The sequence below is a fragment of the Pleuronectes platessa genome, chromosome 16 (genome assembly GCF_947347685.1).
Source record: "Pleuronectes platessa chromosome 16, fPlePla1.1, whole genome shotgun sequence".
Lineage (NCBI taxonomy): Eukaryota > Metazoa > Chordata > Actinopteri > Pleuronectiformes > Pleuronectidae > Pleuronectes > Pleuronectes platessa.
Genome location: NC_070641.1, coordinates 2,279,047 through 2,297,290, shown reverse-complemented (window position 1 = coordinate 2,297,290; position 18,244 = coordinate 2,279,047). Strand labels below are relative to the sequence as shown.

General features: G+C 38.5%; 1 protein-coding gene across 4 annotated transcripts in view; it reads right to left on the bottom strand.

Moving 5' to 3' along the window:
* Positions 1-18,244, bottom strand: part of rbfox1 (RNA binding fox-1 homolog 1) — a 75,277-nt gene that overhangs the window by 12,774 nt on the left and 44,259 nt on the right. For all 4 annotated transcript variants that reach the window (XM_053443444.1, XM_053443446.1, XM_053443448.1 and 1 more), the window contains exons 9-10: positions 17,196-17,235; positions 11,515-11,579 (exon numbers count right to left, since the gene is read on the bottom strand). In XM_053443444.1, the coding sequence (XP_053299419.1) occupies positions 11,515-11,579; positions 17,196-17,235 (105 nt within the window). The remainder of the gene's footprint in view (positions 1-11,514; positions 11,580-17,195; positions 17,236-18,244) is intronic.

Sequence of the window (18,244 nt, the reverse complement as noted above, 5' to 3'; positions counted from 1 at the left end):
TCAGCCGGTTTATCAATCAATCAATCAATCAATCAAATTTTATTTGTTTAGCCCATATTCACAAATCACAATTTATCTCATAGGGCTTTCCTTAACTGTCCTTAACCCTCAGCAAGAGTAAGAAAAAACTACTAAAAAAACCTTTAACAGGGTAAAAATATGTAGAAACCTCAGAGAGAGCCACATGTCCCAGGATGGACAGAAGTGCAATAGACGTCAGGTGTAGGAAAACACCATCAAGATTAAAGTTTTTAGCAGCATTGATGAGGGTAAACATTTTGAAGGATTATTAATATCAATTACTGCTTCAGGATCAGAGCAGAAGCAGCATCGCTGCTTGGCTGGTGTCCTTTAAGGGTGTGCGCCCTCCACACTGCTGTTGACTTGCACTCACTTTACAGGATACAAGAATAATCACCATCACTAATCATAATAGGCTGTTCATCAGCTGATCAAAAGTTTAAGACCACAGCCTTTAAAAGCCAAAATCTGTGCAAAAATTTGGATTCCATGTCATTTCATGTCAAGTAATCACACTGTGAAGATCTCTTGATGGCAAAGGCAAAAAAGCTCACCGTCTTTGAACGTGGTAGGATTGTTGAACTGCATAAACAAGGCCTCTCACAACGTGCCATCGCTGCTGAGGTTGGACGCAGTAAGACAGTCATTTTGCATTTCTTAAAAGATCCTCAGGGTTATGGAACAAAAAAATCAAGTGGTAGACCCAAAAAAATCTCAACGGCGCTGAGCCGGAGGATCCGAATGGCCGTCCGTCAAGACACGGGACGATCCTCGTCCCAAATTAAGGCCATTACTGGTGCTGACTGCAGCCCAATAACCATCAGACGGCATCTGCGAAGGAAGGGCTTCAAAAACAAGAAACGTCTTCAAAGGCCACGTCTCCTTCAACGCCACAAAATTGCCCTTTTAGACTTTGCAAGGGAGCACCAAACATGGGACATTCAAAGGTGGAAGAAAGTGTTATTCTCTGACGAGAAAAAATGTAACCTTGATGGTCCTGATGGCTTCCAGCGTTACTGGCATGACAAGGAGATGCCACCTGAGATGTTTTCTACGCGGCACAGTGGAGGGGGCGCCATCATGATCTGGGCTGCTTTTTCCTTCAATGGAACAATGGAGCTCCAGGTTGTGCAGGGGCGTCAAACAGCAGCTGGCTATGTGAAGATGTTGCAGCGGGCATCCCTCATGACTGAGGGCCCTCGTCTGTGTGGTAACGAATGGGCTTTTCAGCAGGACAACGCTCCAATTCACAATGCCCGTCTGACCAAGACTTTTTTCCAGGAGAATAACATCACTCTTTTGGACCATCCTGCGTGTTCCCCTGATCTTAATCCAATTGAGAACATTTGGGGATGGATGGCAAGGGAAGTTTACAAAAATGGACTTCAGTTCCAGACAGTGGATGCCCTTCGTGAAGCCATCTTCACCACTTGGGGCAACATTCGCACTAGCCTTTTGGAAACACTTGCATCAAGCATGCCAAAACGAATTTTTGAAGTGATCAACAATAATGGTGGAGCTACTCATTACTGAGTCAGTTTTTGACACTTTAATTCCTTTTTTAGGAGTTTTTTTTTTTTTTTTAGCTGTGGTCTTAATCTTTTGATCAGGAGTGTATAATGCAAACAAATCTACATGTATGGTTCGCATTTCACAGCTAACTCAGTAAATCATATGTTTTCATTTGAATTAGAGTTTGAATCATAGGATGCCAGTCAGCTTCAAGGAAATGCTTTTTTAAGTTGTTGTGTATAACTTAGTAATAGGCTACTTGTGTCATCTAATTTATGTCCATGTGTTTGGAACGTTAGGGGTTTTAATAAAAGGAGGACCACTGGTTTGACCTACTTTGCTGTCCATTTCAGCTGTCTGTTCTCTATAAAAGCTCTTAGGAGAGGTATACATCTTTTTCCGCTTCTTATCTAGGCTTTCCTTTATTTCTCCCTTGGCGAATACAGCCATGATCATCATTCATGAGTCAATAGTTTATTTTTATGTGAACCAACTGTGTATATATATATATATATATATATACTGTATATACTATATATATATATACTGTATATACACATATATATATATATATACGAAAAGAGCTGCTCCATTGTCAAGAGCCTCCGGACATAGGAAGAAATAGACATATTTCTGCCATCCTGCACTGCTCATTGAAACCAAGTTCACAAAAAGGGAAAGTATAGTGGGAAAAGTGAGGGAGTAAATGATGAATTATAATCAAAAGGATATTGAGTTGAGATATTTATGTTTCTCTGTATCTTGTGATTATATTTTACCTATATCCTATGAACATTTTTGGATGTATAATCCATATAATCAATAATGCTACAACTGTTTCTTATATTTGGAATGATGTATATCTTTTTGACTCAGACGCAGGGTCAGGCCCAGAGCCCGACCACTGAAAGAGCCGGTATCAATCTGAATGTCAATCTGACCCAAAATACAATTTGGAGAAAAGTGTGTGATGGAAATTCATTGTATCAGCCAGAACTAATACAATGAGGTGCTTCATGAAACGTGGTGAGAAAAAGATATGAAATCCTCCTGAAATGTTTAATCTGCTGGGTCTCTCCACTGTAGCAAGCTCCCTGTTTGCCAAGGCCACAGTAGTGGGACACCTGGTCAGTTGAAAGTGATGTGCTTGCAAAAAACTGCACTTTGAGGAAACAGTGTACATCTGGCCAATGGCTGAATTCCCTCAGGGAAAAAGAACCGCCTCTGTGCCCACCCTGTGTCTGATTATATATACTGTGGACTTAGGATTGAACTGGGCTTCTTCTCGACATGATCCAGTGAACCTGGTGACGTGTCCGGCAGAAACCCTGAGACTCTCTGAAAGTATTTCTTTATTTTACAATAAATGTTCAATTTCCAGAACTTCATGTATAAGTGTCTAATTATTCCTTCTCAAATCCTGGAACAACAAACACGTTTGTCAAATCGCCGGAGGCGAGGTCAAGTTTAGTGCCTGGCGACGACAAAATTGGTGACCCCGACGTGATCCAGTGAAGGAAAAAAAGACAGATCGTATTGACGATAAAATGACATCTCGAGGATCTCGTTGTTCACAGTGAAAAGACCGGTCAACCTAAAACAGGCGAGCAGCGACCTTTTTATAACTAAAACGGCTATGATTGGAAAAATAACTAAATTAACTGTGAACAAAGAGAAATACGAGATGTAAGTATATAAGAGTGAAGTGAAGGAAATTGTAAGGGTCTGGGACCCTATGGTTTGGAACCATTTATATTTATTGAAAGGATCTGGGATCCTATGGCCTGGGGCCACACTGAGAAGTGTTTGGAACACTGAAAAAGTGGTGCTTGGAGCACGCACTATAGATACAGATAATTTTAGAGTCTGGGACTAAGAAGTGTTTGGAACACTGAAAAAGTGGTGCTTGGAGCACGCACTATAGATACAGATAATTTTAGAGTCTGGGACTAAGAAGTGTTTGGAACACTGAAAAAGTGGTGCTTGGAGCACGCACTATAGATACAGATAATTTTAGAGTCTGGGACTAAGAAGTGTTTGGAACACTGAAAAAGTGGTGCTTGGAGCACGCACTATAGATACAGATCATTTTAGAGTCTGGGACTAAGAAGTGTTTGGAACACTGAAAAAGTGGTGCTTGGAGCACGTACTATAAATCATTTTACAGTCTGGGACTGAGAAGTGTTTGGAACACTGACAAAGTGGTGCTTGGAGCACGCACTATAAATTAAAGGGTCTGGGACCCTATGGTTTGGAACCATTAAAGGATCTGGGATCCTATGGCCTGGGGCCACACTCATATCTGTGTCCGGAGTCGGATATGAAGTGAAAAAGGGAATCAGGGATTTCCTAGTCTGGGACTAAAGGGGAAAAGTGTGGGGTGGTTTCCTGTGACATCAAGGTAATTACGAAACACAAAGAGTGTTTTGAGTCACAGTTCTGAAAGGGTATTGAGGGTTGGAATAGATATTGGCAGAATATTAATAGTTTGTGGAAAAGTGTGTATTTTGGTTGTGTTAAACACCCAGAGAACGGGCGCTACTGAAAATATTTCTGTAGTAGAAGCTTCCTGTTCTGACCAAGTATACATGGCAATGCGTCCTCCACATCTAAGTATTTGATAAAAATTGTGAAATTTTTTTTGAAAAAAGTAGTTAAAGAAACAAACAAAATGACGACTACTAATGCAACATTCCAGGAGGTGATTCATTTGGCCCTTTTGAAAGAAAATAAAATGTCGACCTGCCGTAATAAAATAGAGGCGGTCATTTTAAAAGCCATAGAACACTCTGTGGATCGTGACAAAGCCAGAAAAGAGGAACAGAGAAAATTACACAGGTGGATTAAACAGGGATGGATGATCCCAGTCATTTAAAAAAAAAAAAACACTTCCCCCAATAACACATAGGCTGTCGGTACTAAAAGGGAAAGAATTACTAATATAATAATTATAAATTAATATTGATTATATAATATAGGGAGTTCTTTCTGAAAGAACTAGTGTGAATGAAAAAGTGTGTCTGTGAAAACGAGAGAGGAGGAGAGGAAAAAGAGTCAAGGTCAGCTTGCTGACTGAGACACAGAGGGAAACGACTGACTGAGACACAGAAAAAACTGACTGAGACTGAGAGAAAACCGACTGACTGACAGAGGAAAGACAGAAATAATACAAAAACTAGACTAGAGGCGATATACGCCTGCCATTTGATGTATGTTGTATGTATGGATGTGAGGGTAAACGTGTAAAGGATTTGCCAAAGAAAGTAAAAGAATGTTGACTGAAGGTTTGAGAGATGAACTAAGGACGAGAAAGATAAAGCTATGTTTAGGAATAAGAAAGATCTATAGGAGTGAGATGTTTCAATTCAGTAATATCTTGCTCTGAGATGGATAATAGAATGTAAAACTTGAGTGGCAAAGAAAATAGGGGAAGAGAAGTGGGAATAGAACGTTTTTGTAAGTGCACAGGATGAAAGGAGGGAGATAAGAGTGTTTGGGAGTCGGAAAGCCATCTGGGAAAGGCCAGAATCCTTACAGGTTGCAACTGGCATTGAGACCATAAGGAGGCTTGGATGTTTGTTTGTCTGTTTGTTTGTTTTTACTATTGCTTCATTCAGAAGTAAAAAACTCCAAAAGAAATTGTTAAATTTACACTTTTGGTACCAATTTGTTATTTTGGATTTTTCCAATATATCCAGTCCATTAGAGGAACGGAGAAAAGCTTTTGGCCTCCAAATTATTACACAAAATCCAATCATTAAATAGCTTATTCTCACACAGCAGGGATAATAGGATACACCGGTTTAATATTTCAGACAATTTATTATTTGATTCTTAATATAACTTCAAGGATGAGTGATTAACCAAATCACATTAATGTGTCCTTTAAAAGTCCATCTCTAGGTACAGTTAATGTGCAATTTTTTTATTTTTTTTTTTATTTTTTGGGGGGGGGGATTTTTCTTTCTCTGTTTTGTATTATTTTTGAGCCATTTTACATCTTTACAAAAGTGTAACCCTCATCTGTGGTTTTGTGACAATGAAGATGATAATTGTTTTTGTTTTGTAGTATGGAGAACTTGATTCTCTGATGCAATGAGCTCCGTGAAGCTAGACAGAGCTGATCTTGCTTTGCTCTGCTCAGGTTTGATGAGAAGAGGAAATTTACTTGTATTTCTTAGAGCTGAAAATCATTCATGTGCTTTCTATATGAGCAAAATCAATCATATCATGATGAGAAATTCAAACTTTACTTTAAACTTAATTCTGTGCTGCCTAGAATTAGATTTTTTTTTTTTTTTTTTTGGTTTCACCTGAAGTTGCTTTAATTCCACATTCAAATCATCCATTTAAGATTAAATAATCAAGACATGTTTAATCTATTTACAGTTGGCCTTTAAAATAGGAGTTTGATTCACCCTCCATGTAATTATTGTTAGACTCTTGCGACCTAAAAATAAATATGTTTCACCATTGAAAGAAGAATAAATCTTAATCCAATTAAAGGGACAGATGTCTAAAACACTTTAACTCATAGCGTGTTTCATCTTAAATGAAAAGCACAAACCATAGTACAAGCCCCCTTGTTTACACACTTCATTGAATACCATATCAATAATTATATTTTAATTACTTTGCAACACTTTAACCTTTAAAGAACCAGAAGAAGGGAATTTCTTTTTGTGTGTTTTGTTTTACCAATTATCTTAACATCCAATGCTCCTAATTTGAAAGACGTTGTTAAGCTCTACTTTTTGTTTTTATTTTATCATAAAGGAAAGTGTGACAGAATGACTTTTATTAATTTTGTTTTGTTTTGTTTCAGCTGTCTCACACATTTGTCCTTTGTATGTGATGCCTGTTTTACCACAGGGCTGTTTGACGTCAAAGCTTCTGAATTATGATGTAATGATGCAGTCGATGACTTTTGGAAAATGGTTTGAACACAAATACTCAAATGCTGTTAAATTTGCTGCTTATTGAAATTCAGCTTGTTAATCATTTAATATTTCATGAAATGCCAAAGATTTCTGTCGCTTTTCTGCCACTTTTTGAATCTTTTATTTTTTAATGTCCACTTATTTGGCTATTACTCCTCAAAATTGTAAAGAAATTGTTGACCAAAAAAAGATGGGTCTACCTGTATGTCTTGTTTTGATTATTTGTTTATTTTCCTTTTCAAATATAAGCTTATATAATTTACTGTAAACTCAGTTACGCACTGCAGCATATTAATCACTTTTCAGTTTGTTTTCCTTTCAATCTCTGGGATCTGGGCTCCATGTCTCCACAACCCACTCCCATCCGGTGTCAACTCCACCTCCTCCACCCTGACCGACTACGCCCTGCGCCTGGCTTGTACAGTGCAAGCTTAAACACCTGGCCTGTAGGCGAGTATCAGTTCCACGAAAGGATCTTTACAAGGCTGAGATCCAGATCACTGACTCTTAAAATTAAAAAAGCCTCACTGACAATTCTTGACAATTTTGTTCCTGGAGCAGATCTGACAGAAGCTGATATCTGAACAGCTTGCTCCTGTACCCTGTGTGGTCACATATAAACGAATGGCCCTGGATCTGCTACTGGCAGGAGAGGGTTATGTGTGTGCACAGCTATAGGAAGTTCTTAAAATATTTTTTTTTTCCAAACTGCCCCTGGTGGCTGGGTGACCAGTGCCCTCTCCACCTTACGCACCATGACAAGACATGGCTGCAGACTCTGAAATTGCTTAATAAAATCATCACCATGGCTCTGATGGAGGAAAACATGCCTCATTCCCCCAGCTGATCTGATGCTGAGGATGCCGATGCTGGTGATGAAGATGCTGAGGACGAAGGTGATGCTGACGATGATGATGATGATGAGGACGGGTTTGCACTGGATGGAATGAAGGTTGGGGGTACATGGAAATCCCCAGTAAGTGGTTCACACCATTAAATGGTGTGAAAAGAGGGATTGTTAGGGTTGAATAATTCTATATAGTGGGGGTCTGACTGAAACTATTTGCAACTAAAGGGGGGGTGGAAGCATGAGCAGTTTGAGCCAGATATTAGGCCTTTATACAAATCATAAATAAATAACCTTTTCCTTCCTACTGTGTCATCTTGAAATTAGAATGTATGTGGGTCACAGTTCTGTTTCGTTGTTTTGGCTTAGTTGTTTCGAATTTCTGTACAAACAGAACATTTTAGCCGATATAGCAGGAACACAATAATACCTTTTCTCCAACAACAACAGTTTGGCCCTCATGGCATCAGCTGTGTCAAGGCCTTGAGAGTGTCTCCTGTTCACTTCCTTATTCCAAATGCCAAGAGGAGGGACTACGCGTGCGCACTTTCGAGGAGGAAGAACCAAGACCTACTGTTATAAAATCTTACAGACGCCGGCTGTTTGATGCGTTTTGATGTGCTGATGCGTTCTGCTGGGTCTCTGCCACTTCCCCCAGGCACACTACTGATACAGCCTGAAGTGCTAGTAACCTCTCAGAGCTACACCACACCCCTCTCACACACTGATAAAGCGCTCCAGTTCCCCAAGCAAGCACACAGACCTTGGGACACACTACAACTGATACAGCCTGAAGTGCTAGTAACCTCTCAGAGCTACACCACACCCCCTCTCACACACTGATAAAGACCTTCTCGGCGGGACCTGTGAACCGACGACGGAGTTTTTTACTTTTATTTCCTATTTTACTAATTATTTTAATCATTTAACAGAGTCCACAGTATTAGAGTTTTATTTTTACCTTTTGTGTTAAATTTTTCTATTCATTTTAATCATTTAACAGAGTCAACAGTGTTAGAGTTTAATTTTGTTTCTTCTGTTTCATTTTCTCTCTGAAATAAATCCACAATATCATGCATGTATTTTAATTAAATAATAAGGAAAAATGGAACCAAGGCAAAGACCTTGGCATCCTTTCAGACACCCTGGGTTATACTGGTTTAGGGGGACAGTACTGTTTTTGACCTTAATCCCTTTAGTGATAGTTTTTCCTCTACTATGGTTCAAAAAGAAACTAACCCCAAGCTCCACCACGTCCCCCCCGACTCCAACTGCCATCCCTAGGGCACGCAGATCAGTTGATGCATTCTCCAGTAGTCCGGTGTACATGGATGCTATAGGAATTCCCAAGGGGGTCCCAGATGAATATAAACTGGCAAATAACATTGCAGCATGATTTTTTAGCATGTATATCCTTAGTGCTATGTTCCCAGTTACTCCCAATCAGCTCTCCACTATAACATCCAACGCTTGTCCAATTTCACCAGAGACGCAGTATCTGCGATACACGAACAGCTGTCTGCCACCTCCTCATTTCATTTCAAAATCGTGTAGCAGTTGATTTCCTGTTAACAGAGAAAGGGGATGTATGTGCTATGATGGGTGCACAATGTTGTATGTTTATCCCTAACAACACAGCCCCAGACGGTACCTTATCTAAAGCACTCCATGGACTGCGTTCACTCTCTGTGGAAATGAAGGAACACTCTGGCGTGAAACCATGGGATGATTTTATGACTTAATTCTTTGGCAAATGGTCTAAACTGGTTAAGGCCTTCATACTATCTGACACTGAACGTGCATTACAACTGCCTCTGCTAGCTCACTCTGAGGAGACAAGGGACATGAGGGACTGCGTTTCTTATGATTTCTGCTCAGATGGTGACAACTTACCAGATATTGACCATGCCTTTGCTCTTGCGTTACAGACTGTCCCCTCAATCGCTCTGACCCCTGCTTTCGGACTTCCCCAATAAGTTGACACTCAATTATGATTAGTCACATAGCCCCAAATGGTGATGTATGGACCCATTCTGGACACGGTTTTGACCCAAATTGGCCCCTTTTGAGTGCATACAGCCCCTACTTGCTAGAAAAAGGCTTTCCTGACACAAAATCTCTCACAGGAGCCTTAACAGTGGTTAGAACCCCCCTCTTGCTGCAACTAAACTTAATGTACAGGGTCCCAGGGGGACTACTTCATGCAATAGCCCGATGAAATGCTGGGAGCCTTACCCTGATTTTAGTGACATGTGATTAACACATGTCAACAGAGGGATTGTTGAGATATTTATGTTTCTCTGTATCTTGTGATTATATTTTACCTATATCCTATGAACATTTTTGGATGTATAATCCATATAATCAATAATGCTACAACTGTTTCTTATATTTGGAATGATGTATATCTTTTTGACTCAGACGCAGGGTCAGGCCCAGAGCACGACCACTGAAAGAGCCGGTATCAATCTGAATGTCAATCTGACCCAAAATACAATTCGCAGAAAAGTGTGTGATGGAAATTCATTGTATCAGCCAGAACTAATACAATGAGGTGCTTCATGAAACGTGGTGAGAAAAAGATATGAAATCCTCCTGAAATGTTTAATCTGCTGGGTCTCTCCACTGTAGCAAGCTCCCTGTTTGCCAAGGCCACAGTAGTGGGACACCTGGTCAGTTGAAAGTGATGTGCTTGCAAAAAACTGCACTTTGAGGAAACAGTGTACATCTGACCAATGGCTGAATTCCCTCAGGGAAAAAGAACCGCCTCTGTGCCCACCCTGTGTCTGATTATATATACTGTGGACTTAGGATTGAACTGGGCTTCTTCTCGACATGATCCAGTGAACCTGGTGACGTGTCCGGCAGAACCCCAGAGACTCTCTGTAAGTATTTCTTTATTTTACAATAAATGTTCAATTTCCAGAACTTCATGTATAAGTGTCTAATTATTCCTTCTCAAATCCTGGATCAACAAACACGTTTGTCAAATCGCCGGAGGCGAGGTCAAGTTTAGTGCCTGGCGACGACAACATCTACAAGTTCTGTGCAATTACCAACTAAAATATCACCGCAGTGCTTACTTATTTAACAATAATGATTCACAGTGTTATGAATTTTTCCATTATTAATACAATGGGGGAAGGCATATGCGAGATAAAGCACCATGAAATATCACTCTTTCTAATGTTCAAGAATCATATTTAGGTAGAACTATGACCCTGTACCCAACAGAGACTTTAACAACTGTGACCAGCAGTCCAATGCAGTAGTCCTGTAATAAACCCAGTGAAGCTCATAATGTTCCTTTTCTTATGAGACTTTTTCCATGGTTCAAAACCAGGGTGCCTATGAGTTTTGAGCCTGTAACCTGATGCTCTGGGGGATATTACATTTATTTGGTGCTGGTCAGGCAACTGTTAACGACTGTATAGTTGAAGCTGACAAATGTCTGTGGTATGATAAGGTTTGGCAACAAAAACATTTGGATTAAATCAGGGAGGTATGCTGCTTATGGATAAAGGAGAGAAAAGAGCAAACCTGGTATGTGATATATACTTCAGTCACAGAAGATGGGAACGTGTTAATTATGTGTTGCAAAGTCTGATAAGTGTGTCTATAATTTATAGCTATTTGTGGTAATGTTGTTTGGGATTATAGATGCATCTGGTGTCCATAAACTTTATGTCCTGCAAATACATTTGTCAGATTTTAGATTTTCAACAGACATCAAATCTGCATTCTCAATGTACTGACCTGGACTACCAAAGTAAACATTATTTTAAAATATATATATATATTTTTAATCAGATTTTATTCATCAAATTATTTTTTTAATTTCTATGACTTTATATGTGCTTACTGTCTGAGTATGAAGCTGGTAGTCCTAGAGCTGCAGGTTAAAGAAGCAGGAGCAGTAACATTTCTTTCTCTCCTGATTCAGGTTTTTAGGATATTAAAATTCCTGCCTCTGCCCTGTGAAACCCCATATAGTTATGTATTGCATAGCAAAGAAATGGATCAGAAAAGATCATACGTTTCTGATTGTTGTGAAGCTAATAGTCTCTCTTAATGCGGTCAGAAAGTCACTGGTGTTGGAATAACAATAGTTTACTGTTGGTAGGTCATTGTATCCTCTCTTGAACACAAAATATGATGAAATTAAAGATGTATGCCTGACAGTGTGTATCTTACCTGTCACTGAATGCAGCAGCTGTGGCAGCAGTAGGTTGGGTATATCTGTAGGCAGCATAACCACCCTAGTAACACACATACACACAAACACAAAGAGATAACAGTCAAAATAAATGATAATGCTTTTGTGTTTGTGTTTAAGGTAATATAATAATACTCCAGACCTGTTCTGATATGAGTCAGGAGTCACACTTTTAAATGTGTAGTGGAATCATTGGGAAATGTCCTTGAGTTATTGTTATATCATTCATTCTGTTACATTCACAGTGTATAAATCTATAAATGTAATCTCACCATTCAGCACTGTATAATTAACGTATTATACAGTATAATACTATATACTGTATAATATATACTATATATATAGTTGATAAACTACTGCAGTGCCAGTTATAAATATGACTGTTTGGAATGGGCTGTTTGCTTGGCCTGTGTTAATGCTCTGGAGCTAACTTCAGAATTATTCTTTCACATTAGTGAGTCCTCCTCAAACAGTTTTACAATAAACTATAATTTTTTTATGTTTGAGTGCTGGACGTTGTGTGCAGAGCTTTATATATGCACTCTATGGTGCAGATTACCCGGTACCTGGTTTATCTAGGAATTAATTTTTTATTTTTTATAATGTGTGTAAGTTTGATTGATTTCCTTAACTGGTGTTATTTTTTCATACACTTCAGGTTGGCTATTTCAGAGATCTGCTAAGCAACACACCCAGCTTCAGACCAAAGTTCACAACATCACAAAATAAAAGCTCTGTAATTCATCTCGAAATAAAGCATTGCAGCAACAAATGACGTTGATTTGCTAACAAATTGCTAAAGAGCACCTATCTCTTCCCCCGCTACCTGTAGTAAAGCCACTTCAGAAGAGGGGGGCGCTATCTTTAGACCATCTTAGAAGCCCACAGGAAGGTGTTACTCTTTTGGCAAGCCACCATTTTGAGATCACCCTGATTTACACACACTCACGTACGCATCATTGTTTAGTTAGTACGTTTGTTAGTTATTTGTGTTTTTAACTTTATTATATTCATAATAAATGTTTTTCTTTTACAAATGTTCTTTCATTAATGTTGCATAAGTGAATTTTGCCAACCTCTACACTGTCAAGAACTCCATAACATGCACTGTTCATTATATAACTTTAATAGTAAATATTGAGATTTCTAATTGAACTAGATCTAAATGAGACTGATCCTTCAACTTAGCTAACTATCTAGATGGTAAATTTCTTTATAGTTATTAATTTAATTATTAATCAGAGTTCCCATTTTTAAAGTTAGTACTTTTATGAGACTTAATCAATAAATCGGCTATCTTATCCCTTCCTTTGAAGGGTGGTACCCCGAGGTAACTTTAACCAATTGAAGTTATGATTTCATATTAATATTTTAAACATTAATGTTTTATATTTTATTTTGATAACCAATTTATTGAATGCCCAAAGGCAAACTATATTATAGTATCACTTTTAAAGCATTATTGCACAACAGTGGACAATTAATGTGAACTATAGTGGCATCTGATCTTGATGGTGGATCATTATCATGGTGGCTGCTGACCGTGGACTATGATTACAACAAGACTGCTTGATATACAAAATTTCTACTCAGATAATCTACTATTACTGACAATAATTCATCAATTAATTTACATTCCATTATTCCACAAACTGTTTATTCTAATCAATGCTGTCAATACCCTTATCTTTCTGAAGTTTTCCTTTAAACGTGGCATCTATTGCACTTCTGTCCGTCCTGGGAGAAGGATCCCTCATATGTGGCAATCTGAGGTTTCTACGTTCTTTTTACCGTGTTAAAATGTTTTGTTTTTTAACCCTAACCCTAACCCTAAACCCTAACCCTAACCCTAACCCTTGAGGGTTAAGGACAGAGAATGTCACACCTTGTTAAAGCCCTATGAGACAAATTGTGATTTGTGAATATGGGCTATACAAATAAAATCTGATTGATTAATTGATAGAAATTACATTTTGAAAGCGAGTCTCAAATGAAAAGTACGCCATAGTTTCCTGCATTTTTTTTTTACAGATGTCTTCATGCTTATGAGCAGTCGCTGTACGTTTTATCAAAGCCCATAATATTTGGAATAAGAAGTAATGTCTGCTTTATATATTAAGGTAAAGCTCAGAATTAGACGTAAATCAAAATATGATCATTTATGTTATTTTATTTTTGAAAGTATATGCTTTATGCATGTTGTTTTATTCCAAATCTTTATGCTGTATGTCCTTTCAATCTAATAAGTGCATTTTGTCACTTTGCTTGTATTGTTTAAGTGCACAGTACGCTTTGCCACTGTGGCTAAGACTAGAATAATATCGCCATCTGAGCTCCATCTTTTGCATCATGGCTAAATTTGAGTCTTAATTTACTTTTTAAAGCATGTTGAGATGTGACCACTTGTATTGGTCTCTCAGTTTTCACTGAGTAACTGGGCTTTTTATGGCACATGGCTGTAAACCCCTGCTCTAATTTATCACAAAACGAAAGCCATTTTTCTCCCTCAAAGGCTCGGTGACAACTCCCTCACTTCTCACATCATTTCACATTCCACCCTTCCACGGTCCGTGACTGAGACAGTGTCTGTCCTGCCATGAACAATGTATTTTTACCTCTATAAACTGTGGAGGCGAGTAAGTGATACTTAGAGCGTGTGATGATGGCCCATGGCAAAAAGATTAACAGGTTGTCTCATGTTAGTCACCCACCGCTGTGGACTGTCACTGACTGAGTGAGTAATGGCAATACTAAGCCACTGTGTGCAGGTGCATGTTTCTTATTCATCAAATGTGATGATTCAGTGAAAGCAAGAGAGACAGAACAGAACTCTACTTTCTGTCCATCCATTTATCTTCACTGACCCAGTAGTTTTGGTCACAAAGCTGCAGACCCACACTAATGTGAAGGCACTACCTTCATGCAACCATAAACAAGGCAAAATACCTCAAAATAGTGTAAAATCTAAAATACTTACCCCTTTTCTATTTAAGAGTAAATCCTTTGACAATCACCAACAAATTATGACCTGTTTCTACTAGAGGCAGAAAATACAAAAAGAGTCTGGTAAGGGTCAGTGGTTACGCCCAGTGTTCCAAAGGAAAACCCAATGTGTAATATCTGTGCAGGTAGTGTGTTTCATTGGTAGCCTAAAAGTGCATTATTAAAACACAAAGGAGGGAAGTTTTGAGTTAACATTTTCTTGAGAAAAGAAGAAATTGCAAGAAAAGTTCTGTCTCCAATGTTAGTCTGTTTTCATCATAATTTTCCAACAGCCTCTGTTGAGTATGACTGAGCTCATTTAATTCGCTATTTAGACTGAATTGACTGAATCCCCGTCATAGGTAGTTCCTGTTCACATAAACATAAACACAGCATCAGGGACTTTTGATCCCTCTGCTAATGAATATTAAATGTTGTGTCTGCAGCATAGCAATCAATCCCTGTGGAAGGGGCATAGGGGCTAATGGGGAGCCAAGGAGGTCGAACGTTATGGGAGCAACACACACAGACTGCATCATTAGTCTGAATCTCCCTGAAGCCTCCGCCATGAATGTACTCGTGGCTCTATTGTTCACACTTCTGCCAGGCAGCTTTGTTTAGAAAATTAATATTTAGAAAAATAATCCATTATTGAGTTACTGATGAGTGTGCCACAAAGTGAGCTCAAAGTAACTTATTTTAATAAATATGACCTAATTCTATTGCATGGCTTTATCCTCCTCCGGTTGTATGGTCAGTAGTTTATTTTTTCACATTATTACTAAAGTCTCATTATTTAAGATTTATAGACCCATAGATGTGTAAATATTAACCCACATAAAGTGTTCAAGTGCATTAGGAGGTATCAGATATATGTATCTAGCATTCAGAATAAAAGTTGAGAGTTTTAATTCTAAAATGTAGTTATTCAAAATATTAATAAAACCAGCACTACTACTGTGCTGCTACACATTTTATCAATGCACCATTATTTCATTTCAATATTTATTAGTTTGAAAACACCATTTTTAAAAAGTAATTTTAATTTGTTCTTGGTTTTGGTCTAATCATTATTATTATCCATGAACAAATGCTTCTGAGTTACACTGTAGTCTGATATTCATTTTCATTATTTTCCGTTCGTCATTTATTAGCCTAATGTTTTCTATGGCGGTGTTCTGACAGAGAGGAAGTTTTATCGAGACCTGTAAGCTACACTGCCAGTTATGTTCAATTTTAGGATGCAGGACATGAGTGACTGAGTGGATTGGCACACAGTGCACTGGAGACCGAACTTGAAAGATGCTCTCTCTTTATTGAATCTGTTATATTGAAGCTGTATTTATCTTTCTAAAGTATCAGTTTTCAAATGAATAGTCATCCCTATGGCCCAATTTCCGAACCCATCCATCCATATCCAGCCTAATCTAGGGCTGCCACTTACGACTATTTTTCTATCGATTAATCTGTCGACTATTTTACCTATTAGTCGATTAATCTTAACGATAAATTTAACTCCCAAAAAATCGAATTGACCCTTTCATTTCATTTCCGAAGGGCCGCGCCGCACGCCAAGGAAACCCATGCTCCTCCTATTCACCCCTCTGTTAAACCTTTGTGCGGTTAACAAAGGGGCTGCGATGCGCCGCGCCGCGCCAAGATAACTCGCGCCCTGCACCAATGGTTTCGGCGTCGAGTCTGTCGAGTTCGCTTAATAATGTGCGTGAGACAGACTGTGTACTAATGTTGACATCTTTATTCGGGTCCTCACTTCCATGTCTGACCCCGCCCCCCACATTCATTGCCTCCTCCTATTGGTCCACAACATACCAACATAGGGGCTTCCTATTAGCTAAACCTACATGTCAATCAACTGTTGTGAATAACATTAAACGATATCACGGTCTATTTTTTCCGCTCGCCGCGAGCGTATCGCGCCAGGAAACACACTGGAAAATGATTTTAAACGATATTAATGACATATTTTATATGATATAAATGATCAAATATGCATCCCATACTTTGTATTCCTATTCTGTTGTCCTGGAGATTTAATTTCCCCAATTTTCCCAATCACATAATTAAATTACCCCCTCTGCCAATCCGCTACAGCCACACAAGCAGATAGACAGAGAGAGAAAGAGAGAAAGAGGGGGGGGGGCTATAAAGACCATTATCATTTACTCCAAAACCAGTACATTGAACGGGTTACATACAACAAAAAGCGGAGAAAGCAGAATCTTCGGCGTCCGGTGTAAACCTGGCTTTACGTAGTGAAATTGAAGAAGAACATTTGTTATAATGAATTGAAATGAAACATTTTAGAAATCGAAAAGGTAAATTCATAATTTGTGTGGGTCCGACGCGTCGGTTTAAAATATGAAGGACGACACATTTTCAGTGTCGACGTCATCGATGACGTCGAATTATCGCGGGAGCAATAGTCTAATCATCTTCTTAATGGTAATTGTGCATGTGTTTTTTAAACCTTGTGCTATTGGTAGTGCCTGTTGAAGTTTGCAGGCTGTAGTTTCATAGCTGGGGGCAAACAGATCTGCAGATCTTGGTATGAGCAGCTATCTGGTAGGGTTGGAGGCTTGCATGTGCATAAAATCAGGGAAGAGACCACAGAGATGGCAGTGTAGCATGCAATGTCATACCAGTAAATGATACTTACATAAATATCTGCACCATAAAATCCATCCTGGTAAACAACACTGCAGAGGATGCAAACACAAACAAACAGAAAAACACAATAAAACAAAAACTTCCATATTAGTGCATGTTGACATGCAGGCAACGGCTGGCTACTAACCAACCCCTTCTCCCCAATCCAGTTAACAACCAAAGGTAAACAAGCAAAAGACATAGAAGGGGCGAGGCAAAGGGGAAATAAAGCAGGCACCCCCCTCTGCTATCTGATGCCCAAGTAAGGAGGCTGGGAGGGTACACAAAGACTTTTACATGTATAGTCCAAAAAGCATTTCCAAATATTTTAAAATCTTAAATAGACAAAAAAAAAACAATGACCTTTATAGCATTATGCAAATCACTGTAGAGAAATAGCGAAAAATATTTCCTCAGCATATATGGATTCTTATTTTAATATTCTATTCAATTTGAATAACTATAAAAACTTCCTTTCCTTGACTTTATTTAGTTGTATTTATATTGACACTGTATTTAGTCCTAAGTTACGAACATGTCAAGGTTTGCAGGCCTTTCTTAATGCACAGTAATTTACACCTTGTTACATTGTTGTATTGTTACAATATTTCACACATGGGCATGGATTTTTTTTTTTTTACAAACATTTTTATTGATTTCACATTTGCAGTATACAATACAATCAAAGACAGTTTCATTTCCATTTTGTATAACCCCATGCCCATCCCACTTATCCCAGAGATCTTCAAACATTTTCACAACAGTATAATATACCAGAACGGTTTTAGATAACGACATACAGAAATAGATAAATAAATAAATAATAATCAATAACAATAATAAAATAATAAGGTAATAAAAATAAATAAAATAAAATAATATAGATAAAGAAGGGGGGTGTAATATAAGTTGTTTGCTGCCTGCGTCTCTGCGTGCTCAACTGATCAGCCCACTATTCCTGGGTCAGGTTGAGTACAAAGAGTCATATCAAATGGGGTGGGGGTCGGCGGACTATTCAAGGTGTGAACAAAGGATCAGGGGGACGTTTCAGTGGCAGGG